The 26,080-nt window shown below is 38.4% G+C and overlaps 1 protein-coding gene across 1 annotated transcript in view; it reads right to left on the bottom strand.

The window, feature by feature from the left end:
* The window catches only part of LOC104273831 (zinc finger homeobox protein 4-like), a 123,831-nt gene that overhangs the window by 93,941 nt on the left and 3,810 nt on the right, over positions 1 to 26,080 (bottom strand). The window contains 1 exon segment of the mRNA XM_009869280.1: positions 25,682 to 26,080. This exon segment is cut by the window's right edge and continues 104 nt beyond it. Within this exon segment, the coding sequence (XP_009867582.1) occupies positions 25,682 to 26,080 (399 nt within the window).

The raw sequence follows: 26,080 nt of genomic DNA, 5'->3' as shown, positions 1-26,080 counted from the left end.
AGGGTGGGGAAGACCCCTGTATAAAACCTATTAGCCAATATGCTTTTTACCTGCAAGGACATTTTTATAACTGCCCATAAGGTTTCTATCTACTTATCCGGATGTGTGGAGCTACAACGCTATCAGTACTTTTAAGAAGACTGAAAGATGTTTCACACTTATCTTAGGGGGGTTTTTTGTACAACTCTGCACATTCCTCCATTCAAAGCATATTTTAGAATCATCCTGGAATAATTTTTGCACTAATTTTCATCTTCTGTAGGTATATATAAAAAGAACTCTCCCAAACACAAACCCTTCAATTAAAAGGTTCAATTGTCTCAAAAAGAAAAACACACAAAACAAATTCTGCTATGATATTCAGCATTTCAGAGCCAAACTCCTGCTGCTTGGTCATGATAGTTATAAAAACAGACTAATGAAAGCAGCAAAATTTACAATTAATTTTAATTCTGACAAAACCACACTGCTCTAATCAACTGCCTATCAAATGTCGGTGAAAATTACACTAACAAAAATAATTATTAGGACAGGTTGGCAGGATAAAATTTTTCATATACTCCATCTGCATAGAGAATGCCTGTGTGGGAATTACTTTTAATGAACAACAAATTACAATTACTACACTAAATGAACCATCTGCCTTTTTTGTTTGTTTTCACAGTCTCACTGGTCCAGGGTGCGCTGTCAGCTTAATTGCCATTCAAAATGGCAGACTGACCTATCACCAGACTTGCCTGTCCACAACATTTTAACCGAAAAGCTGTAGCAGATGTTTTTAATTTTATGAAGAGAACAAGTATGTTTTATAAATATATTCAAAATATTAACGGTTGGTGTTTAAATAGTAATAATAAGGTACATGCCTATTTCAGACTGGAGGGCTTGTATGACTAAATATCCCTAAGCCCTAAATTAGCACATGAAGTATTCATGGACCAATAATAATAGAAACAAGTCTCAAAGTGCTTTATTAATAATTTTATTAAAGTAAATGTTCTTTCTCTAGTCTCTAATAAGTGACCACTTTTTTCAAAGAGGTGCACGTGAGGACTTGCAGTAATGACATCTATTAATAAACTTTTACCAAGCATTTTTAAAGTACTTATTTGGATATGTCATCTGGCATCTGCCTTAAAAAAAAAAAAATCAAAAAAAGGAAAACCAGTCTCTTATTAGCATATGTCTCACATTAGCTGAGCTTTCCTTGCTGAGTTCTGGGGGACTGTGACACTGTGTAACAGAAGATTGACTCTCATCACAGTCACTGAAGGGGAAATGAGTCTGACCTGGACATAAACTTTAACAAGAAACTCCACACTTAGTATTGCTGTATGACGCAGAAGGGATGGCTGAGGAGAGACTTTTTATTTCTTTATATTACTACCTAGTTACACCAGCCATATCTTCTCAAAGGCTGGCTCATCGTTTATTATTAAGAGTATTTCAGAAATTGAGCCTTTTCCATTGAAGGGGATAAACTGTGAGCATTGGAGACAAAAGCTTCCTCTTTGCCTGAATTACCAAAATCCTTCAAGCTATATCTAGAAGTACCACAGAAAAAAAAAAAAAGAAAAAAAAAGAAAAAACACACACACAGCACCCAAAACAACAACAACAAAAAATCCTTCAGACTATGCCAGCATCCAGTGAATCTTTTGCTTCTCTCTGAGACTGTCCACAAATGTCACTGTGTTATTTCAGGTTTGAATCCCTGATTCAAAGGATAGTTGTAAAAAGAAGAGAGTAAAAAAACCTCTTGTTTGTTTCGAACAGCTTTGGTTCAGATCCTTGGGGATGTGATCAATAAAAGTAAATACTATTTTTACGTTTTGCTTTTAATGTTATCTGAATGTTCATTTTCAACTTATTCTAAGTTACTGTGAAAATTTATAAGACAAAAATAAGTGACTAAGAGAATGGACATTTCCTTTTCAATTATATTAAATCATTTAATGAGACATATATACAGATTGATACAAAGACAAATCAACTTCTATTTTCAGATCTCCATAAAGCTGGATAAGTGAAGTGGCTTAAAATCATTCCTATTTTAGGTCAATGTTATTTATCATTGTCCATACTAGTAGCTACTGTACATTGCTTCAGAATAATAGATTTAGCTGGTCTGCATGCCAGTGCCCACTCCCATGCCCATGTCTGACTTGGGGATTAAAATAATCCTTATTCCCCTCCCTCTTCTGCACACCTCTGTCTAAGGCTAGAAATAACAAAGAAAAAATTGATTCCTCTATGAGGATACATGATTTTAAAAAGCACGTTATAGTGCTTACATTACAGTGTTATCACAATTAATATTTACAGTTAACTAACTTGTAATACCAGTATTACTAACTACAGTTCTTTGCAATGATATGCGAGAAAGTTATGATAAAAACCTACTAAATTTCAGTTCATTCACTGAACATCACTAATAAAACAGTTTCGGTTTCATCTCTACTTTTCAATAGTCTTGTTTCTTTGCTATTTGGACTTTATGTGAAGAAGCTCTTATCTGAAAGCCTTTGACTGGCTTCCACATCAGGTCACCTTCCAGGGTCTGCATAGCTTTGTTTGGGCCAATGTTTTTTTCTCTGTAGTTCTTAGCATTACAGCCTAGCTGCCTAGAAAAATTGCATCTCAATTTTCCCTTTGAGGTCTTTCCTCAAATAAACAATGTATTTTCTTCCTTTCTACCGGAAGAAGCTTTCCTGTTCCTTTGGGTCAAGCAATACTTTTCCCTCTCACAGCACTTCTTCAAGGCCACTGACATGGTAAAGTCTGGGAATTCTCCAGTACATTATCAACAGTCTGCATGGGAAGGGGAAATACCAAAAAGTGAAAAATACCATGCTCAACAATATGCCCCTTGCTAAAGCAGATTGATTCCCCCTATTGCCACTCAAATCTTCTACCCTCCCACACTTCAGCTGCATTACAGAAACCAGAAGTGCTTCCCAGGTGGAAAGTCCAAGTGCATGCCTTGCCACCTCCCAGCCCTGTATTGGGCCAAATCCCTGCAGTGCTTCATTCCCTTTCAAACCTGGTTTGCACACATTGATTAACTGGCCAGGCTGAGGAGTTATCGTGGCAAGACCCAGAGAGCAATCAGAACACAGCTTTGGTAGGTCTGGTTCGTTCACTCTGATCATGATGTTCACAACACTCGAGTTTGTCTTCCTAATCCTTGCTCAGAGCACAGCGCACCAAACAGTTAATAACAGCTACTACACAGAGTTAACAAGTTATTGTGATGCTGACAAGACTGCAGTGAAAAACAGTAACCTGAGTAAAGCTGTATCTTGCATGGTCCCATGTGGATTCTGCAGAAGCTAGTTATCACAGGAGCCAGGCAGCAGATGCCCCATCCTCTTCTAAGAGGTGGAATAAAACTGTTGTGCTTCCTGAAAACATGGAGAGTTGTTGTGTGCACTGAATCCTAACTGCTCTTAGAATGATCTATGAAGTGTTTCCAATAGTCATCTGAGTTTAAAAAACATATTCAAACTCTGTACCTTTACATGCCATACTTAGGATATCAAAGTATCTATAGAGCAATGCTGATGAATTCAAATGTGAAAATGCAAGTCCACGGGTCTGTGGAGTGCTCATCTGAAAGGAAACTTTTTGTCATGTTCTTTGAGCAGAAGCAAATTAATTAGTTGCCAAATGGCCCTTTCTATTGTTTGTAGTTCCAAATTAAATAAATGAGACACTAATTATGACACAGACACTCCTCTCCCACGCTGAGTGAGTGGTAAGTTGACAAAGAAAAAAATAGTAATAACCCAGACATGCAGATTCAATTGTTTACTGCTGGAGTAGCACCTTGCCTTAGCAAGACTAAAATTGTCAATAGAAAGGCATCTTATTTACATTTGAAACACTGAGTTCTCTTACTCATTTTTGAAGTTGAACGCTGTCCTCTGAGAACAGTCACTGAGGGAGACAGAGAGATGGAAACACGGGAGTAACAGTATGAATCATACCCTTGGCCCAGCTATTCCGACATGCTGTCTGTGCAAGTAGCTAATATCAGATTCACAGAAAAGCAGGGTACAAACACGAGCCCTTAGAGAGCCTAAATGAGTGTGCAGTTTGACAAGGGATCCTTGCCTGACCCTGGAAGACTGTCTGTTTATATCCTGACTTTAACAATAATAATAGAGAGCCAAGCATTCTTGTATCTTTTTGTTTTAGCTCACATAATCAGAAACATCATTAATGTTCATCCCCTTATCCTTCTTAAAAATCCTGATAAACTGTTTATCCGGATAACCCCCTGCTGGAGCAGTGAATTTCACAGGCTGATTATTTACTGCAAAAAACAAGAGTAGCTCTGAGTTTCCCTGAACACCACCTCCCTCTCCTACTACAGTGTCGAGTAAATGGAGCACATGGCCGGGTTCCACTCTCTCCTTCATCATTTTATATACAGCCCTAAGCCATACTGCCTTGTGCTGTGATCCCTTCAGATCTCACAGGCTAAAGTGGGGTCAGTACTTGGAGGGGAAATCTCCAAGGAAAACACCAGTGCTACAAAAAAGAGTTTTGGTAATTCACTGATAGTGCTCTCTGTCTAAATTAGTAATGAGTCAGTGCCCTAGCTTGGTGTTTAACAGCACCGTCCTGTTAGGAAATGTTTTCTTTTGGTTGAAACAAAGAGCAGATTTCATAACTGCTTGTACTTAATAAATTTATTAAGTACGTGGCACATTTTTTTCAAAGGAGGAAGAGTGTTAAGACAAATGTCTTGGCCAAATTTCAACTTATAATTATGTTTTGCCTACCTACAGGCAATTCCCTGTGCAGTTTCACTTGAGCACAGCTTTTTCTTTTTTTTTTTTCACCTTCTCTGAAAATACTTGCAGTGCAATGCTGCTGCACACAGTTAAACATGAGCTTCCTTCCAGTCTACCAGTATGTACATGAAGATGGCCCTATATGCACTTAGGCTAACACAGAATGGAGGAGCACTGAATTTAATTAACATTGTTAAAACATTTTGAAAGCCTCTGAATAAAGGCTTTACAGAAGTGTAAAGTATTACTATGGTTCCTACAGTCTATTTATTTAGACTTAATAAGATTCCCTTCCCACACACACGCACGCACAAAAGCCACCTTTTATTGCTTTGCCAAGTAAAAGCACATTAATAAATAGTACTGATATCCAAGCCATCAAAATTTCTTTCTTCCTAAGAATAAACTTTCCCACCATGGGCACCCTTTACTCCCTTTATCCTGTAAGAATCTGAAAGACAAGTGGACTTTGCTTTGTGGTGGAATGATCAAAAATTGCAAACTTTGATCAAGAAAGCAAGAAAGCAGATTCTGCATTTGGCGACCACTCTCTGAAAACACAAGCTTCAAGTATCTTTCAGATTAAGTCCAGGGCACGCTAGCCGATCCGAATTATATATGTGAAGTGACATTTTCAGAGTCAGGGTCCAACCTATTTAAGTCCTTACAGGTTGAAACAGAGTAAAACTGCAACTAGAAATGAGTTGTGAGAGTTGGAATAGATCTGGGACAGCAGCTGCAAAGTACTTGCTGTCAGAAGCATTGGCTAATCGACAGACAGCTAGATTCCTGGAAGCTTAAATCTCCCAAAAGTTAGATCTTTAGCTCTCTCTTCTCATCAGATATGAAGGTGGCAAAATGTGGGCCACTAAATTCTGCATTTAGAACTAAAGTATCAGAAAGAGTGCTGGAAAACACTGGATACATTAGTCTTAAATTCCTGAATTAGTTCCTTCTATGCCCCACCTCTTGGCTGTTTGTTTTCCATTAATTTCTACAAACTAAATCTGCTGACCTAAGCAAGGAATTTGTTTCAAGAAAGAGCTATATTTAAATGCATACTGTAGAATGCCCGAGGAAAGCACATTCTGAGTATGTAAACCAAGCATTCATGCAACAGCCAATTTCTAACAGTACATTTGCAATCAATCAGGGAACAGAAATATGCCATGTGTCAAACCAAAACCAACCAACAAAGCACAGAAGTTTAAATGTATTAAATAGTGGAAATGACTGTAGGTTGAGCGCAGCAGCAGGACTGACCGCAATTTTTTGGAAGATATTTCTAAAATAAAAGAAATGGAGAGAAGCTGATTTGAAAGAGAAGCAACAACCGTCCATTTCGCACTCAGCCATATATATAAATGACCAAAGCATGCTTATCACTCCTTGGGTTACCTCAGAAGCCAAACACAGAATGCAGCAAGGCTTACACTGCAGCTACACTGTCCTTGGCCACTTCTACCAACTGTTTAATCCCACCAGCATGACCTCAGTTTACAACACAGCTGGTGTATCCAAACCACAAGCCTGGCACAACACTGAGTCAACTAATCGATTTTGCCATCCAAGTCTGACGCAATAGTTGTGCAGATTAAAATCATCTGCATCTTGGAGACACCCCCACCTCAAGCACAGATGATTCCCCTGTAATGGCCTTGGGCATATGTTGATCAAGAAAGGTGACAGACTAGAACTCAGCAATACTCCACATGGGAGCACATGAGTGTACCCACTGGGCTGATGAACAACCACCCCAAACTGCCCCCATTCCAGAGTCTTCCTGAAAAAAAAAAAAAGAATGGAGTCACTCAAGAGTAACTTCATTTATTCCTCTCATGGCCTTCAGCTATTCATCAATACCACTTTATCATCAAATGTATCAAGAGTGTCCGACAGATGTACAATAATAGGCATGCCTTTAATAGTGTTGAAGGTGTAAAGAAACGACCAAATGCCTGTGTCATCAAGGGCAGCAGGTAGCATAGATCCTGCCTGTCATCTTGCCTTTAAGTATAGCAATTCCACACACAGATGTATTGACGGGATATTAGTTCGACCAACTGATGTCTGAATATGCGTATTCAATCAGTCCTAATTTTTGTAATTGACTTCAAATATTCTAAAACATATATATATATTCACTTCAATAATTAATGCGATTAGTTGTGCTCATGAGTATTTAATGAGCCTTTCCACTACAGGTTGAACAGTTTAAAGGACTGGTAATAGGAAACGATATTTATTTCATTGGTGGGATTTAGGATTCTGAAAATGAAAGACAGAAAAGATCTGTTCCTTATTGCTAGTACAGAGTTATTCCCTATAGTGATTTGGCCAGATTAAAAATCAGCATTTAAATAGAAGTCACTAATTCAAAAGGGTAGTTCAAATGTGGAGTGATTACAATGCTTTTGCCTGACAGCTGTCTAGTGGTCCATCAGAAATAGTCTGGCACTCTCACTTTGTCTTTGGATTGGGGCATAAGTCCTCAAAAGTCACTATTGCCCTTATTAGGATTGTTGCTATCAGCAGAAAACTCAGGAAGTGCTAGCTCAGCTACCAGTACTCCTCTTTACCCTAGGACCACACTTGCATTCAAGTCACTATACTGGGAGGTTCTGCAATGATGCTCTGTAATTAGTAGGTATCAGTTGTCTGCCCTTTCAGTGCAACCTTGAGAAGAAAAATTCATTAAAATAATATTTAAAAATCAACGCACAAATTGAGACCGAACTAGTTAAAGACACTGTTGGACTCCAAAAGACTTATGAACATTGGAATTAAAAGAAAGTCTGAGCATTTATACTCAGTGGCTAAATTAATTTCAATGTGAATTTTACATTTTGATCACCAAGTAAAAGTGAATTTAAAAGACGTTAATAAGTTTCTACCACTGTTTATTATAATATTTAGTTTTATTTATAGCATCATAACCCACACAAGTTCCCAAAGGGTTAAGGCAACTAGATGAGCTGAAATTCATGAGCATAATCCTAAACAAGTGAGTTGAAGTTCTATCAGCTCTATTTCATAGCATCAGGGATTACTGCTAGCAGTCTAATCCTACTGAGCCTAAGGGAGGTACGTTGTATTGTATTTGAAATCCTGGCCAGGAAAGAACGGAAGGTTAAATGGGTGCCTTGCTCTGTAATCAAATATCACAGGCACTACTTATCTATTCAATGAACAACTAACGTAGAAAATCAATTAGGAAACAAATAGCTTCTTCTTTTGAATTTTTTTTTACCTAACACAAAGAGAGAGTGAGTTTTTTAATATATGTTTAATAAAACTATATCATACTATCCACTACAAAATAAGTCTACATGTGGACTGGCAAAAATTAACTGGAAGGCACAAAACACCCTATAGCAACTGCTGGTGTTTTATTGTTATTTCTTTAAGTGCTAGAGCTATTTTCAAGGCTAGTGTGTATTTGAACACCAGCACTGAGCATCTTCTCAACATGTAAAGCAGCATACAGAAACTACACATACAAAGATATTAACCGACTGCAGATAATTGGACTGTGCTCAAATGAAATCACAAATACATATCCGGTTGTTTGTAACTGAGCATCTTAAATTATGTATCAGTTGTGAAGAGCATTTCTTCAGCTGTGCATCATCTTTTGTTCACTTGGTTAAAATCCCAGGAGTACTGAAAAAGGCTGAAGCTCCTGCTGGTCTTTGTTCCCAGCAGGGAGAAGTCCCTTTTGGTGGTCTTGAGGTTAACACCATACCCGCCCCCCCTCCCCATACCTGTCATTCTGAATAGACTTCACAGTCTGTGCACACAGACAAACAGCCTGACCTGGCCAGCTAGCTTGACCTCTGGGCAGGAAGAAGATCACATCTGGTTATTAATATTGGGACATTAAAAAAATGTAATCTTCAAGGCACTCGGAGAAGCAGGCTGGCAATTATACAGTATGCACTGGATGTCAGTCAGGGAGCACGTTAGCCTGATACTACACCCGAGAACGCTAAAACATTCATTTTGCTCTGATGAAAGGTTTCAGATACAGTCTCCCTCTGTATCTCTGAAAGCTGGCAAGAGAAGGTAGCCCAAAGCACTTAAGTCTTCAGCTTATATGTCCTTACACTTCCCAATTTTTAGTCTGTTTTACACAGTTTTATAATGTAAAACATTTGTAGATGAAAACCGATGTAACTAGAAAAAAAAAACCACCATGATTTTACTGTATAGGAGGGCACCTGATACATGGAATGACTCTCAACATTAAGATTGTGCTAAATGCACCTCAATTACATTCTCTGAATATTTTACCGCTATCCAGACTTTTTAGTTCGTTCATTCTAGACATCTGTATATTAGATGATTCAAACACATTTAGTTTATATAATTGTCTAAAATATACAAAAACACACTTGTACATGCTTGTGATAGATATTATATACACATGAACATACTCAAAGTTTTATACAGCACAAATTTATCAGTGTCCTGTGTGAAATCTTAGTGCCACCAAAGTCAATAGAAAATTTACCTTTTGCTTAAGGTATGACACCTGGTATGACACCTTTATCTAGCCAGATAATTATTTCTATTTGCACCACCAGTTATGCCTAAAATAGAGTTAAAGACCATGGTGTAATTTGCTGGCATCCTAGCCTTGCTGATGTCACATGGAAGATTTTGGATTGTCAGTGCGAACCCAGCACAGGTCCAGCAATCTTCACTACTCAGGCCACACTTCTATACAGGTTGTGTGGAAGATCTTCAGAGAAGTCTCAAGTCAGTCCTAGAAGATGGTGTCTACATAATCTCTGTGCTTGAAACAAGACCTAAAATTGTCTCAAAGTATAGCCATTATTAATGCTCCCAGCCCAGATTGCTTAAATCAACTGTCATTAGTTTGGTTTTGCTGCAAACCACCATCAAGTCTTTTTCCTTGCTTTCTTTCAAATGGAAAAATTTCCTCGCAAATTATGTTGGGACAAGACCCAGGATGGGCCTTCTACCAATGATGTGTTAATCTTGTGATCTGTGAGTCTGAAAAAGGAGTTTTATAACACTGGAGGTGGTAAGTTTCCAGCTTTCCAACAGACTGTTAGAACTTGTTTTCAGCTCTGATAGGCCTTGAGATGCCAGACCTTCAAACTGAAACACTGTTACGTATGGAAAAGCTATTATAGGAAAAATGTAAGATGTTTCTAAAATATATTAGTCACAAAGCCACAGCAGTGTTTTTTCCCCTTACTATTAGTGGAGCTTGGCTTGGTACATGAAGCCATATGAAAAAAGAGTATTGATACAGTTAAAAAGCGCTCTACAAATTTCTTATTTTTCCTAATGCAAAATATGCAGGAGGTTCAAAATGCATTATAGTTTCCTGTGGGATGGTCAGCATAGCTTTTTCTGTCTTTATTACTTAAAAAAGCACAGCCAACTCGAGCTCAAGACAATAAAACCTTTATCCCACTCATCCCAAATAATTAGAAATGTATATTTGATAATGTACACAAACACTCACACATGTATACACAAGAGAAAGTGGGAAAAATTATTGGCAGTGAAGAGAAAGAAAAATAAAGGAGTTTAGGGTTTGGCAAGAGTGAAATTGGGCTAAGTGTTGCAGAAATGACACTGTTCCAGATGTAGATGGCACTGTGAAAATAGACACGTAGAGACGTCAGTAGAGCAGGGAGAAGAAGAATGTGGTGAGGTGGTAAACACTGGCCGTATGTGTGCGCAGCTGAGGTTGCAGAGAGTAAACCACGTGGCAAGGATGACACTATGCACACTCCTGAGGGAGCTGGCGTTTTGGACTGAAATTCCAAGCTTGAGGCAAGAGAGGAAATGTTTCTGACAGGTTGGGGCCTTTCAGGGTGGAGGCTTTCTGGTTTTAAATAGTAGCTGCTTGAAAAATGCTCACAAATGTGGAATAATTTAGGAGGAGAAACAGGCTATGGATGAGGTGACCTAGTGTGTATGCTCACAAAGTATGTCATGGTTATCAATACCCAGTGACCTGTTTTGATCTGTAAAAGATATTTAGGAGGTGGATTCCATTCTAAAAACACACACTCTGTATCAAACAGGGCAGCTGTTTCAGTGAGAGGGAAAACATTTCCAAACTAAAATCTTCTCCTCTTTTTTACACCCTCTCTTTGGAGCATTCTCTCTGACTCTTGCTTTGTAACTAGCCTTTCCACTAGAGCACTAGAAACAAATGGAAAAACCCTAGAAACAAACTTCAGGAGAAAAATAGAAACAGTAACCATCAATTTCAGCAAGAAATTACCCAAATAACAGAACTTTTTGAACTGGATAATTTCTCACAGTAGTGACAAACCACAGTAGTCAAACCACAGGAGAGCCGTGTCCCAGTCAATTGACAGAGTTAAGAAACACTGTCATTTCGGAAAACTCCTGGGCCAACTTCTTTCTTGGAGTAACACTACCAAGATCAGCAATACTACAACAAAGATGGATTTGGCCCACATTCTTCCAATTTCTTTCATCACATTTTAATAGGAAACAAACAATTTTTTTTAAGCTTCAAACAAGTTCTACAGTCACACAGCCAGTAAAAACCCTGTGTTTTCCCTGTATCTTTGCAAATGTTTAGAATTTTGTTTAACAGTATGACCTATCTCATACAAAAGAAAACACCTTGTGGACTCCACTCATGCCATTGGCAGCTGAATATCTTATCTCCGTGGCAAACTGAGGAAATAATCCTCACCAAAAAACTAAATGCTAGGTTAAGTGTTGGGTGATGGAGTGTATGAATGAGAGCCCGACATATATTGTAGCAACCAAAAAGAACAACTGGTGCATGGAAACAACTGTGGTAGTTCAACAAGCCCAGAACACACTGACACAGCCCAGCCAGGCTCCCACAGCTCCCCACGCAGGGGGAATTTCACTCCCATCACAGACACACTTACACGAGCTCTAGCTACTGCCCTTCACGGTCCTTCTCCTGGCACATCCCCTGCGTGGTGTGCGGTGGGAAGGGCAGGGCACCGGCAGCTGGCACTTGGCCAGCCGGGGACTCCCTGACATGAGCAGAGTAACCCTGCCCTCCCCCACGGCAGGGAACTTGCATCAAATCTCCGATTTCTTTTGCTCCCTTAATGGCAGAAAGGGAGCGGAGCCAAGGTTTGAGAGGGTTGTCCTGCGACCGTGTGTTTGTCATATGTTTCCTTATTTCAAGTTTTCTCCAGTGTCTAATGCCCTCCTCAAGTATTTCAAACAGAAGTAAACTATGCTAAGATGCAAAGTGCTGAAGACAGTGAGAAACATAAATATAAAAGGAGAAATAAAAAAAGGAAAAAAATACCAGTTACGTACTCTAACTTTCCAGAAAAAGGGAGCAGGGAGAACCTAAAGTACTTCAAACCTAATTTTGTGAAAAGATATTCAGTGAACTATAGCCAAGATAAATGCATATCAACATGACGCTTTTGCTTTAACTAATTAGCAGTATTACAGAGTTCAGGAGTGACATTTCATCAGTAATTGATCCTCTGATGCAATTTTGTTGTATTTCAAACTTGGTGGGGAGGGCATTTGGCATCATATTTTCACATTACTTCACACTACATACAGGGTAACTTAGCTGCAATGTATTTCTCTTTCTTCTAAACCTTCATGTGAAAGGTTTTCATGTCAAGCAGCGTGAAGACCAGAACAGTCCAAAAGTCAACATAGCTCCCACAGTATGAGTTCAGCTACAACAGACATCCCGTGTGCATTTCATGGTGTACCTTAATATCAATCAGTAATACATTGAAGTTAGCAGCAAACAGGATAAAAGAAGTCCATTTGAGTTATGCCTCAGCCTTGAAGAAACAGTATCTTTTGTTTTGCACTAGCAAATTAATATCTGGGGCAAATATCTGCAGAGATGGCTAATCAGCTATTTCTGTTCTTCAGGCTCAACAGATAGCTAACTGCTCTATGGCTATTTGCACCCCAATTCACCATGTATAGCAATAAATGTGGAAAAGCAACAAGAAGCAGCTGTCTGAAGAGACAGGCAATATGACACAGGGTTAAGCTGGATGCTTCTTTCCCTCACTCTCCTAATATTAAGGAGAAATTAATTCTTCCATGGAGTATTTCAGAGCTGGAGTTTATTCCCTCTCGGCTGACTAAGCAGGAAGTGGCCTGACCACTTGATGTAGGCATCTAACACAGAGGCAAAAAAGCCAAGGATTAGAAACTGATAGAGACAGAAAACAAGCTAGAGGAACTAACAGGCCATTTAAGAGAACAAAAGTTACCTCTGGGTCTTCTAACATCAAACTAAGACTGATCTTGCAGAGGGCATAAACGAACTCCTGCCAGTCAGGACCAGTCAAAGAATCATCAGCAATGCCAGAGAGGTTTAAAACTAGCTGAACACACAGATGAAATTGAGTATTGACAAATGAATCCAAGAAAATATGTATTAGAATGAATAATTTGAACCAATTAAAAATGTTACTGATGCCTAAGTTAAACGTAACTGCTCTAAGACACTTGGGCATCAGTGTGAAGGGCGTGTGGGAAGAGTCATGCAATGAAAACCAACGTATTTCCAGCACAGAATGCAATGGGATTTGTTTAAAAGAGGTTATATTTTTTGATGCAGCAGGCATGGGACAGTAAGATCATACAGCTCCACTGAGAACTATGTGTTCAGTTCTGAAATATCTGTATATCTCAAGAAAACTTTAGCAGGGGTAGAAGGAGTTCAGAGACCAGTGATGGGATTAGCAGAGATGTGGAAAAATTTACATTAAAAGTAACACTGAATAGATTGAAATTCTTTGGCATATGAACAGTGTAAGTAAAAGAGACACATGATAGGAAGATCATAAAATAATCATAAAAGATTGTTATGAAGATATAAAAGCTATACAGAAAGATCATCAAGTAAGAACACATGATCTTTCTTGTTCTGTTACCAGATGAATAAACAAACAAAATTTAGTAACTTAAATGAATGATAGAAATTTTTTAAAGCTGAAGAACTATATCTGCATGCATGTTAAAGTGACCTGTGGAATCCTTTCCCACTGGAGGTGATTGAGCCAAGAGTTCAGTTTATAAATTGATTTTATGTTTGTGTACACAAAGACTACCCAAAGACCACTTTTTTTTGGGGAAAAAGTGATACTTGAATTCATATGATGTTAAGTCATTGTTGTTTAAATACAGAGGAAATAGAAGAAGAAAAAGAATTTTCCTGTATGAGCAATGGTATTCCGTATTTGTCCATGAAGGATTTTTTCACTCTGCTCTGAGAAGCAATTGTTGTTAGCCAGTCTGGAGCAAAGAGATTAGATAAGGTGGACTAATGGTATAATTTGCTGTGATAAGACAATGATTGCATACTTGGCCTATTAATGTGTTGTTGCTTCTAAAAGAGTATTGTCTTCTGTTACTGACAGCCACTGCAAGAGATGTACTTGACTAACTTTATTTGCAATGGAGTGTTTTTCATTAGGACAGGTTGAAAAGATATCTCAGGATTAAACAGTTCAGAAACAGCTCAAAAGGAGAAAGAAATATTCTTTACACCTGGACCTAATCCTGATAATTTCAGCCCTAGAAGTGTCTATAAGAAAATTATGAGCAACTAGGAGAAGGAAATTAGAACAAAAAAGAGAATCCAGCCTTTACTACAGTAGACACTAACATATACAGACCTTTGTACAGTATTAAAGCAGGAGACAGTACCAATCTCAGATATGTATGGACACACATAGTTTCAAATTCTGTTCATCTTCTTGGGAAGTGTACACTTCTACAAGCACACACATACACCCCCTTCCTTCTTGCTTCCCTCTACTGCATTCCCTGTGCAGGAAACCCAGTCTTCAACAACTGTGATTTCCCCCCTAACACGAGTGTTGGATAATATCTGTCTCTCTGAGTTCTCAGGAGCATGAACAACTTCAGATTCTCTCTCTAACTCATTCCTCCCAGTAACAGACACTCTATTAACTGCATGTACGGATAAACACAGGCAGACAGGAAGACAGATAGATATTTCTTTGCGTATGTGAAAAAATTAAGTGGTATGCTTAATTACATTTCTATAAGGTCCAATTAGACTGCCAAACATATTGGGGGCCAACCTCTCACTCACCTCTGCTCAGTTAGAGACACATTTTCTTTTTCCCCCAAGGCCATGCTCTGTTTCCTAGTCCAGACAGTATTGAGCTTACCTTCTAAATCTATTAGGACAAACAACTACTAGAAGTAAAAGAAAGACATTTGTTTAGTTCCCATCATGAACATGTGAGGCACGAAGCCTTTGTATCTGCAAAGCACAAAAGCTGAGAGAACTGGGATACAGGCTTGAACTCTATGACATGAGATTTCAGAGTTCTCCTTTTATTGATTACCAGCTGAACTGGTAAAAAAAAAATCATAAAAATATTACATATATACAGCTCTTCAAAACTAGCATAGTTCTTGTCGTTTGTATACTCCAGAATGCTTTAATTAAACCTTATCACGTGTTTGATAGTTTTGAAGTAGCTGAGACCACAGAATTTGAGCTGTCCAGTGGAGAACTCATGGAAAAAAAAAAAAAATACATAACAGAAAACTTCTGGATCCAGGTGCTACATGTAATATGCTGAGTCATGGATGATCCCACAAACGTATTTTTGTTTTTCAAGAAATGAAAAAAAAAAATCAAAGAACCTACAAAGTATCTAACTGAGAAAGGATTTGCTCTTTCTCAAAAACACCCCTCAGAACATCTAGTGACTAGTTCCAAAGATTTTCACCGGTTGAATTCTGTAAATCACAGAAATTCAAGCATCACGAAGATACTGGTGAAACCTGACATGCTACAAAAAATACCAGTGGATACAGGAACAGGGTGACAAAGCACACTGACAGCATATCCATCTCATCATCACCTGTGAGACTATCTCAGCAAATGAAAAACTGATAAGGGATATCCAAAACTTAGATTTAACACTTATTTCTGAGATGCATCTGCAACAGGGTTAGTTCCAGGGACCAATACAATAGTACTTTAAAACCTGCCCAATGACTCTAGGTCACAAATTTGGTAAAATTAGTCTTAGAACTATTTTTTTGTGGCCTGTGATATTTGTCATCTGAGAGCTGACTTCAGAAGATCCTGCTTTGATATGTCCCATCACGGTCCTGACTTCCTCCTGGGTCAATGATTTGAGTCACAGAAGTTCCTGGACAAATAAGGACATAAGGTTTTCAGAAGCACTTGTAGTTTGGCCTCGTTTTTTCCACCAGCTTCATTCTTTCTAATTTCCAGTCATTCATTAGCTGAGTACATATCTGCAAATGCCAAAGGGTGTTTTCCAAAATAGTAACATTAAGATACTGAAAGCTGTGTGATTTCAGTAGTAAAGCAAGCCTTTTTCCATGCTCTCATCACGAGCAGACACAAAGAGCAAGAATACCAAGATCCTCCTTAGACTTTGTTTCATTGTTCCAGCTGTAAAAATATCAAGCTTCTGGTCATTTACAAAGTGTTTATTCAATTAGAAAACTTTTGCCTCAATCTGTTTCCCAGAGAGCAAGTTTTTGTCTAGGTTACATAGAAAATAGGAACGTTGTTTGAATGGAATGAAACTGCATCAGGGGAAGTTCAGACTGCACATTAGGAAAAGGTTGTTCATTGAGAGGGTGAGTGTTCAGTCACTGGAACAGGCTCTGCAGAGAAGTGTTCATAGTACCAAGCCTATCAGAGTTCAAGAAGTGCTGTTAGTCATATGGTTTAGCTTTAGGTAGTCAAACAAGGAGTGGGGAGTTGGAATCAATGATCTTTACAGGTCCCTTCCAACTCAAGATATTCCGATTCTGTGATTCTGTGAATAAGAAGTGCCCTTCCTTCTCTTTTGCCATTAAGACTCAGAGTTTTGAATTTATCTTAAGGATAACTTCAGTCATGCCTGGTATGATGCTTGAGCCACTTGCAACTTTTCAGGAATTCCCATGGAAGACATCTCCCTGATGACCCCTGACCTCCCCAGCGAAGAAGTGCTGTAGGCCCAGTCTCAAGCTTAGGATGTCAATGGAAAAATTCCATTTGTCAAACAATTGTCAAAATTCCACGAGTCAAACAACTTTAGAATGAGATGATATAGACCACTGGAAATGCCTGCTGAAGTTCTGGTAAGAAGAGTTTCTACTGTAAGCCTTTGTTTTAAACAGGGTCATCACAACAGGATTGATCTTGAACTTTCTCTGCATAAGAGCAATCTATTTTTCTATTAAAAGTTTGGGCACAATCTATCCCCGAGCAGCACACTCTGCGCTACCTTTAGGGGTGGAGAAGGCTCCATAGTTCTCTCCAGGAGCAGTGCAAGGAAGCAGCATCTCAAGGGAGAATAGAGACTGCAAATAAACACTCTGCTTTGGACAGACTCCTGAATATTGTCCCTGTATGCTAGGTCTCCTGCACGCAATCCAGCAATAAAGCAATAGTTACATAGTCAAGTATTTTAGACATATGACTCATGTTAACAGCATGGTTTGATTAACACTCTAGGATAACAGCTTTAAGAAGAAAAAAAGACATTTTTTGTTAGGCAACTCATGGTCAAATACCCATTCTTGCAAAAAGATTAATGTATTACTATTCATGGCTCCCATTAGCTATATGTAGTTTCCTATTCGTGCATACAAGCAAGGAACATTGCTCATACTCTTCATATCTGACAAAAACTTTTTTTTTTTCTGGTTTTGTCACTGCTACTGCAGTAGGATGCCCCAGGCATGGGAATCTGCACACTTCATCATTCAAGGACTACCTTTGCTCAATTTTTGTTTCCTTCAATGCCCCCTGCCTTTAAAAGCTAAAGATTATCTTAATACCTTCCCTCCCATGGGGAGAGTAGCACATACAGTTTCCCCTGAGGCTATGATGCACAATACTCATCTGTCTGCTACAGAACTGCAGGGCTGGCACCTTCTACTGCAGACCAAGAGGGTCATTTCCATGAAATCCTCCTTCACAGCTGTCCACAAAGCAAAGGTCTCGCAGTTCTTAGCAAAGCTTCACGTTTTCAATATACCAGCTTGAGAATGTATGATCATCTCTCTGTGTTATCTGCCTATATTAAGGAAACCAGCCTAAAAGACAGACCACCAGGATCAAAAAATATTACACGTTACCACCTGTAATTTATGTTTTATTAACATAAAATACTCATCTTTAATGCAATTACTACCTACTTCCTGTTGAATGTATTGTGTTTTGCCCATGAACATACATGTGGAAGTTTCTCCAACAAAATATGTCTCTTGCATTGTGCCCAGTTCTTGCTAAAAGCAACAGAATTGGTATTATTCAGCATTTGAAACCAGTCTCTTCACTATCCTTCCTTAGAAAATCCGACTGGAGCATTGCTCCAGTGATACCCCAAAGAGGAAAAATAAAAACAGAACATGAGTTTGTCAGTTGAAAAAGATGGACACGTATAGAGCCAATACAGTTTCCAGAACTGTGTATAAGACAGCTCAAAGCTCAGTCCTGTACATATGAGGTCTCTAAGGTTTCATTCTCATCAACCCTCCAATAATTTCTCTATTCTGGTGTAGACCAAAGGAAAATTTCTCCAAAATCACTTAGCAAAAGCAACAGCAAAGCTGAAGTACCCATATGCATGTCAAAATATAAGTTTCCTGTCATGTCTTTTTTTTTTTTTTTTAATTGCTCGTTGTTAAATATGTGGAAGAGATGGTGGACAAAAATCCCACCTGGGAGAGTCTGGTAAACTGTAATTACAATTTTAGAGAAGACACTTGTGGTAGGTTGCCTAATGTCAGCTAAAATCTTCTAAGGTAACAAGAAAATCCATGTTGCAAGGCTGGGAGGGAGAGGCTGCTAAATCCATAGCTGCAATCTATTTATGCACTTACACACGTGCACTCACATTGACATAATACTCTTATGTACACTATACACTGCATCTCTACTTTGAATTTCAGTCAGAAATAATGGCATATTTCTCTTAATGTCAGAATAAAAGAACTCCAGGCACAAAACCCAGCTGTTATACAGCTATTTTGTGTGTTAGGCATACTGAATAAATGAGCCTGATCCTCTTTATGCCGCTTTTGCTTTCCTCTTTGCTCACTCTTCTGGCTCTGCAAGAGGAGTTGTGAGCTCAGGATCCACTGGGCAGGCTGCCCATTCCAAGTCAAGTCCAAAGAGTCTGGTACAGCCCCCTTTTCGAAGAGCAGTCTGATACTTCCTCACCCAGGAGGGCACATAGACTGGGATCCTGGACAGCTTTTCAATGGAAGAATGTGGAGATTCTCTAAATCCATGATTTGGGAGTACCATTCTGCTTTAGCACTGTACCATAAATTGAATACAATGCATTCTGTTTTTCACAGGGGCAATTATGTAGGACTATCTGAGAGACAGAAAACATCTGAATATCAAATTAAATATACATGAAATATGTGAAAAATATTTCCCTACTATAACGTTTTAAATTTAAAATAAAAAAGAATAGGTTTGAAATTACTACTCTGCTAGCTCACAACTTGGTTGGGTTTTTTTTGAAATAAATGTACTTGTCTATAGAATATAAGCACATGCAGTAGGCATATATGCTATGTGTAGCTGACTACACAATGTGATCTTTGAACATTCATTTCTCTTTATACATGTAAGCACAACAGCATAATCTGAATTACAGCAACTAAAACTTGCAGTGGAAATTAAATTTCACAAAACATTTAAAACTTTAAATGAATGCAAACCTGAAAGTACTATAAAAATTGAAATAGCCTCCATCGTGGGGTTTATGTTCAGCAACAAATTAGAATAACTTTTGTTTATCACTGAAAACAGCTTTCTTCACCTAAACAAACAACAAGAATAAGATTAAGCAAAACATGTTTTGGCTCCTCAGATGTGCAGACATATTCCAATTTCCTTTCCAGAATGATTTTTATGCAAATCAATGCTGCACAATCTCCTGACCTCTTTTACCATCATACTGGGACAATGACAGTTCAATAATTGGACTGGCACATATCTAGGATATTTGATTTTAAATTAAAAAGTTAGCGCAGGACAATTGAAATGAAAAGAATGTGACTTTCTGTTAATTCCAGACTGATCAAGTATCAACATTTCATGCCAAAGAGAGTAAAGCAAACAAAGTGATTGGAGCTGTTAGTCCATTCGTCCCCGTACGCATATACTTCACACTCCGCACCTCAGTTGTTAATTCCTAACAACAATGCTTTCATCCAGAACAAGGATAATGAGAAAAGCCCAAGCAGGGTTCCTCAGGGAACTGTTACACTAAAAGTTACCTAAGGACTAAATCCCACTTGTGCCTTCTGCACGTGATAAAGATGAGCAAAGCTTTCAATATCCCTGGCTGATTTAAAATCCAAATATGCAAACAGCATTTTGGAATCCAGACAGACTATTCTGCTCTGCTGATGACAGATGCAGAAAAAAGGCTAGTCTAATTAAGCTTTTGACTCTGAACCAGTGGAGAAGTGGACACCTCATTTTAAAAGAGTGGTGCATAACCCCAGCTGAAGAGCAGGTGCCGCACAGTATTTGCATTTCCTGCAGAGGATGCTAGCTAGCAGGACCAAGCAGTTGACCGTGAAAATTCTTGGCCGTAAGTGACCCAAGGACAGACTATAAATCCATCCTATAAAATATAGTAAAAGCCCCGTTTGTTCTTCCACCCTTTCAATATGTGATGTTATACATTTGTGATTATCTCATTTTATTGGGCTCTTTAGAAAGCTGTTTATGATCATTTGCGGACAAAACAAAGGAGCATTGTAAACTCTTTTTAAAATAAGTTGGAAGGTCAATACGAAACAAAGGGGACCACTTTCATGACTGCTACATGCAAGCTATGCTTGTGTGTGTAATATTACAATGCATTTCAGCAAAGGGATAGAGTCCTAGCTAATTACAAAGCCAACATATAATAGTACTGCATTAGCAGCCCAAGAAATTCCTATTGAATTGCATACATCTGAAAATAGAAAGACATGCTTGTGCTGAAACTTAATTATCTTGGCAAAAACTGTGAGGGCCAGATTCTCAGAAGACATAAACACAAAGGTCTGCTTTACACTCCTGAGGTTCTAACTCTTTGTTTATTCAGATAATATTCACTGGATAAAACTTACCGTTTGGATTGATTAATTATTATTATTTATAGTATCTCTAGCCTTATTATTTATGGTATCTACAGCTAAATAACACAATCGCTACTTGGTTTGTGAGTAGGAAAAAGAATACTGCTGATCTACAAATGGGAGGTCTAAAGGAGACAATCAGCATGCTCTGCCAGGTTAAAAATGTTAATGCTGCTGCTTTGCACCCTAGGCAAAGAAGACAAGCCTTTTTCAAGGACAGTTCTGACTGAAATTCTTTTTTATGGGTTCAAAGTAAAACATTATGGTAAAAAATGAATACAGCTTTGTTTGTTTCTTCAGTCATCGTTAGCAATAGACATAAGGGTATTCTGTTTTTGAGCACATATGGAAAAATCATCAACACTTTCTGCTTCTGGGTCCTTTGCCAAAATACCATATCCCACATGCCTTTTACCTTAAAACATAAAAGAAAAGGTGTTGTTCTGGTCAAATAAAGAAATAATTTTTACTAGCATACGTCTAATGTTAAAGCTGCCTAAATCCTGCCAAAGACATTAAAACACCATCTGCAAAACAGATTTTCATTAAATTGATCAGTTTAAAGTTAAGCAGCTAGGCAGATGATGCTTTTGAGCTAACCTTTAACCTTTAACCTTCTTAAACTGAAATCAGGTCACTCCTTTTGGGTAATATCTTTGCCATTTGAGAACACAAGAGGTAAAGTGATATATCCAAATTGAACTGACAATCATAGCATTAATAGTGGTATAGATCAATATTTTGTCAATAAAGGGAAAGCCAAGGTATTTTTCACACAGCTATGCTAACTGCTGCCTGTCACATTCCCTGAGCTCCTAAATAGGCGCATATACGACATAAACTGTGGTAAATATCCAACATAAAAGTAATGTCTGTTAAAGCTATTATCAGCTAGACTAATTTTGAATATTTATTCATGATTAGAAACTGATCACATTGTTCAGTTACTTGGTTAACTAAAACTTCTTTTCAGCCACTCCATTTTACTTTCCAAAAATGCTACCCTGTATTTATTTATTTATGAGAAGTATGTGGAAACTATTTTATGAGCACAGGACATGATATACGTGGTTCCGTGAATCAAAAGCTATTAGACTAAGCTACAAAATGGCTTCCTTAAGAGCAGTTGCAGCTCTATCTATGTGCTTAATACCCACAGAGATAGATCGCTGTCCTGTCTCAGCCTCCCAAATCTGCAGAAGTTGAACGCTTCCTCCTGCAGAATGGAAATGCACTCTGTTGCTATAGAGGCTTTTCTCTGTTTACTTGTGGAGTCATTGAACGCTTCTTGATGGATGCTGCATAGGACTTGCAACTCTTCTGTGGTTTAATTTGCTAATATCAAGCTTGACAATTCCAAATGTAAGTCTTTGGGAAATTCATTTAGATCTAGTTGAGTTCACTCAGGGTAAGACTGTCTTTGTTCTGGTTCCTAGCATCCGCATTACCAACACCATTTGAACACTGCACTTCTGCAAGGAGCAATCAGGTCATTTCTTTTTAAAATAACTTAGAAAACAGCTAAAGGTTTCACTTTGCCACATTTAGAATCTAAAAGTGACGTTTCAGTACTGCCTAAAATTATACAGCTTCAGAAGAGAAGCTCTGATCTTCATGGTCGCTTTAAAAGCTACAGTTATGAAAAGACATCCTTTTATTCCATCAATAGGCACAGGAAGAGAAATCAAGCTGTTATAGCAACATTTATAAAAAGAAAATTCACAAAACAATAACATTTAAATAAATATAAATGACTAAAGAAAAAACTTTGAGGTATTTGACAAAGCAAAGGAACAAAGTCACAGATTCTTTTTCTGTGCTTTCAGATGGTTTTAGTATTAAAGTTTTTATCACCAAACCATATTCACAGCACCTTACTTTTAAAAGAGTTAGAGGAGCTGCTTGAATATAAACACAATTCATGAATATTCCATATTGCTCCCAAGACATATAACTATTAATCATACAAATTAATGTTCTTTTTTTTCCTTAGGTGCTCTGAAAGTTTATCTGATGTATCAAGAGAAAAAAGAAGTTTACAACTCTCTTGGTGTCAACAGCTTCACCAAGACTTGACAAAACTATCAAGTCTGCTAACAGATAACTTTACAGACTTTCAAAATCTCATTTATTTCCACCTGAAGATCTCGACGTACACCCACAATTAAAAGTAAAGTTTTCTAGGTGACATGCAAAGGCATTACACTCTGTTAAAGCACACACATATAGAACACTTCAGTTATTTGGGATGCATTTTAGTACTGCCAACTCCAACTCTTAAAAAACCAGTAATAACTAATGTCCTGACTGAATTCCTTCATCTCCTTCAAATTAGTCTTGAGAAGAGATTATATAAAAATACTGTTTGCCTGTGTATGTGCTATCTGCTTTCTGAGAATTGTTAAGCCTAGCAAGGTTCAAATTTTCAAGCTCCTCTAAGTAGTCATGAGAGACAGAAACTTTTTAAAAAGTTGACTCCTCACTAGCAATCCTAGAGACAAGTCTGAAAATGCATGTATCAGGAGACTCGCAACCCTGTTGTCACCAGCAGGACACTTTCCATTGTCCTTCTGCAGGACGTGAAGCTTAGAGAGAGTCGAAGAGGTCACACATTCCAGCTCCACTGGGATGTCTTTCACCCTAACTGGTTCAGAGACTGAACTGAAAAGGTTAGCAATGGTCATTTGCCACGTATGATAGCTGCACCACACAGGCACTACTGAACTGCTTGATCTAACAAATCAGGATCTGGCAAAGAAGCAGGTTCAGCGGCAGGTCATTTTTAGTGATGAGGGCTAAGAGCTGAGACTCGCTCTCTTAGTACGCTGTATCAAATGTTTTGTAGGACGTGCTGCAAACCCAGACATATTTGACACAGATTTCTCTAGAGATCAGGCTGAGTGAGTGAAGAGACAGCGTTGTTTTGAGCAGATAGATTGTACCTTGCAACTCCACAGCTATGCCTATAGCTTTGTTTAAAAAATAAGCAGCTGGCGTCTTATTTTCAACAGTCTCTGAAGTTTTCACGGTGAAGCCATTTGAGACAGGCCCTCTCTGCCTTCCACTCTCCTGTTCTATCATTCCTTTCTGTGACACAGTTTGCAGCAGCATCTCTCTGAATTGTGGTGTTACAAAAGGCATCATTGAAATAATCCAGGTTAATACTCAAAAAAAGAGATGGGGACTGATTATGTTTAACTTAGATCATTTTTAAAAACTGATGTAGAGTGTGGCTCCACAGCCAGTGTAACTGGAAGGAACAAGGAACCACTTCACGCATGACAGGGAGCAGGAACTTTCGAAGGCAGTTTTGCTGCTGAGGCAGGCTAACTGCGTCTCTAGACTCTCAGACCTTTGCGCACTTTTCAAAACAGGACTTTGGATCTTTAAAAGAACAAGAACAAACAAGCACAAAACCCCCACTCCCTAGAGTTAATGAAAAATGCAATTTCAATAACACATATGACAAAATTAGCAGAGCAGCCAGCACTGTGGGACAGTATAATAGACCTGATCATGTGTTGCTTCCATTTTTTGTCCATAGCAGACCCACCAAGGTTACAACTACCAAGTTATAAGATGAAAATTCATGTTACTGACTGTTCACCCTGCATTAGCTTAGAACAACCATTTGAATGTGGCTGAACATCAGTAAAATATTATTTCTTACTTAAACTAGAGGTCTGCTGCAGCTTTTCTGTATTTGTTACGTGTGTACACATTTTCAACATGATTAGAAAACCAGCATAGTTGCTGTAATCAGCAGATGACTCCTGATAGTTTAGTTATCACAGATTTCTAGTATAAATCAATAGATAACACTTGCAAAATGGATTTTCTAATCATATTTAGACCTTGTTACAGTGACTAATGGTTTGCAATATTTCCTGAATTTTTATATCCCCTAGACAAAAGAAGTTTTTAATAAGTTACAAAGTTATTCATCTTGGAAATGAATGTGTTATATTTTGTACATGAACCAAGACAATGAAGCCAATCCAGTAAACACACTGCAGAAAATAAGTTAACCCATAATTAGGGTTTGGAAAAAGTCATGACAAGTTGTGTAATAAATGGCATTCATCACTCCCACATATTCATTATATCCACATAGTTTTTTCCAGTAAAGATAAAAATATAGTTGCCATTCTACTAACATATTTATCTACACCACACCCTTTCATGTTTGTGAAAAATCATTACTGGCTTGGAAAAGAAGGGCAGACAAAAGGATGACAGCGCTTATTTCTGAATACTTTGGTAGTAATGTCTCGTATTGCATGCACTTACTGAATAACTTGGCTGTGATAGATTATGGTTGCAAACAGATACATATGCCAGAAAGTGACCTCCTTCCCTATGCACAGCATGGAAAAATCATCCATTTTCCATAATCTCCATCAAGCTTCTGACTGAAATGGAATGGACAAAGTCTGAAAGACTATAAAACCCATCTAGTCATTTATTATGAGAGAACTTCTTTAAAAAAAAATCTTACGACCCCGTATTCACAGAAAGTGCATCCTAAACGGGCTCTGAGGTGACACCCCATGCCTCATGGAGAATACTCCTCCCTGACTAGCCTGCATGGGTCTTGTTGGACTATACACATGTTCGATAAACATTTATTCTGCTGACCAATCAGTCTTGTTCGATTAGCACTGAAATGGTTAATTTGCTAGTCTACTTGGTGCCGACTGCAATTGCTGTCACTGGCTTACCTTGTACAGTTTCAGGGCTGCCTCGTGCCTGTGATTGGTTGTATGCAAGCGCAATTTATCCACGCTGTTGGTGTAGTAGTCACAGGCGTTACATTTTAGGTGAACCGGGTTGCCAATGGCAATGCACTTCAGCCTCCACTCATTAGTTTTGCCCCCTTCTTTAATATGAGCCACCAGTTGATATTTCTGCATGTGTTTGTCAGTCTTGCAGTGGAGCTGGAAGTTCGCTTTGAGCTGGGTGTTGTAGTTACAGAGCTTGCACTGGTAGATGTCTCCAATTACAGCCCTCCACTCCTCTTCGGGGAGCGAGCGTTCACTGCTCACATGCACACTTAGGGCCTCCAGGCTGTCAGAGGTGAATTTGTTGCAAACAGCACACTGGAATAGCTTCAGCGCCGG

The sequence above is a fragment of the Apaloderma vittatum genome, unplaced genomic scaffold (genome assembly GCF_000703405.1).
Source record: "Apaloderma vittatum isolate BGI_N311 unplaced genomic scaffold, ASM70340v1 scaffold19025, whole genome shotgun sequence".
NCBI lineage: Eukaryota > Metazoa > Chordata > Aves > Trogoniformes > Trogonidae > Apaloderma > Apaloderma vittatum.
The sequence above is the reverse complement of the archived record's forward strand: the minus strand, read 5'-3'. Positions and strand labels throughout refer to the sequence as shown.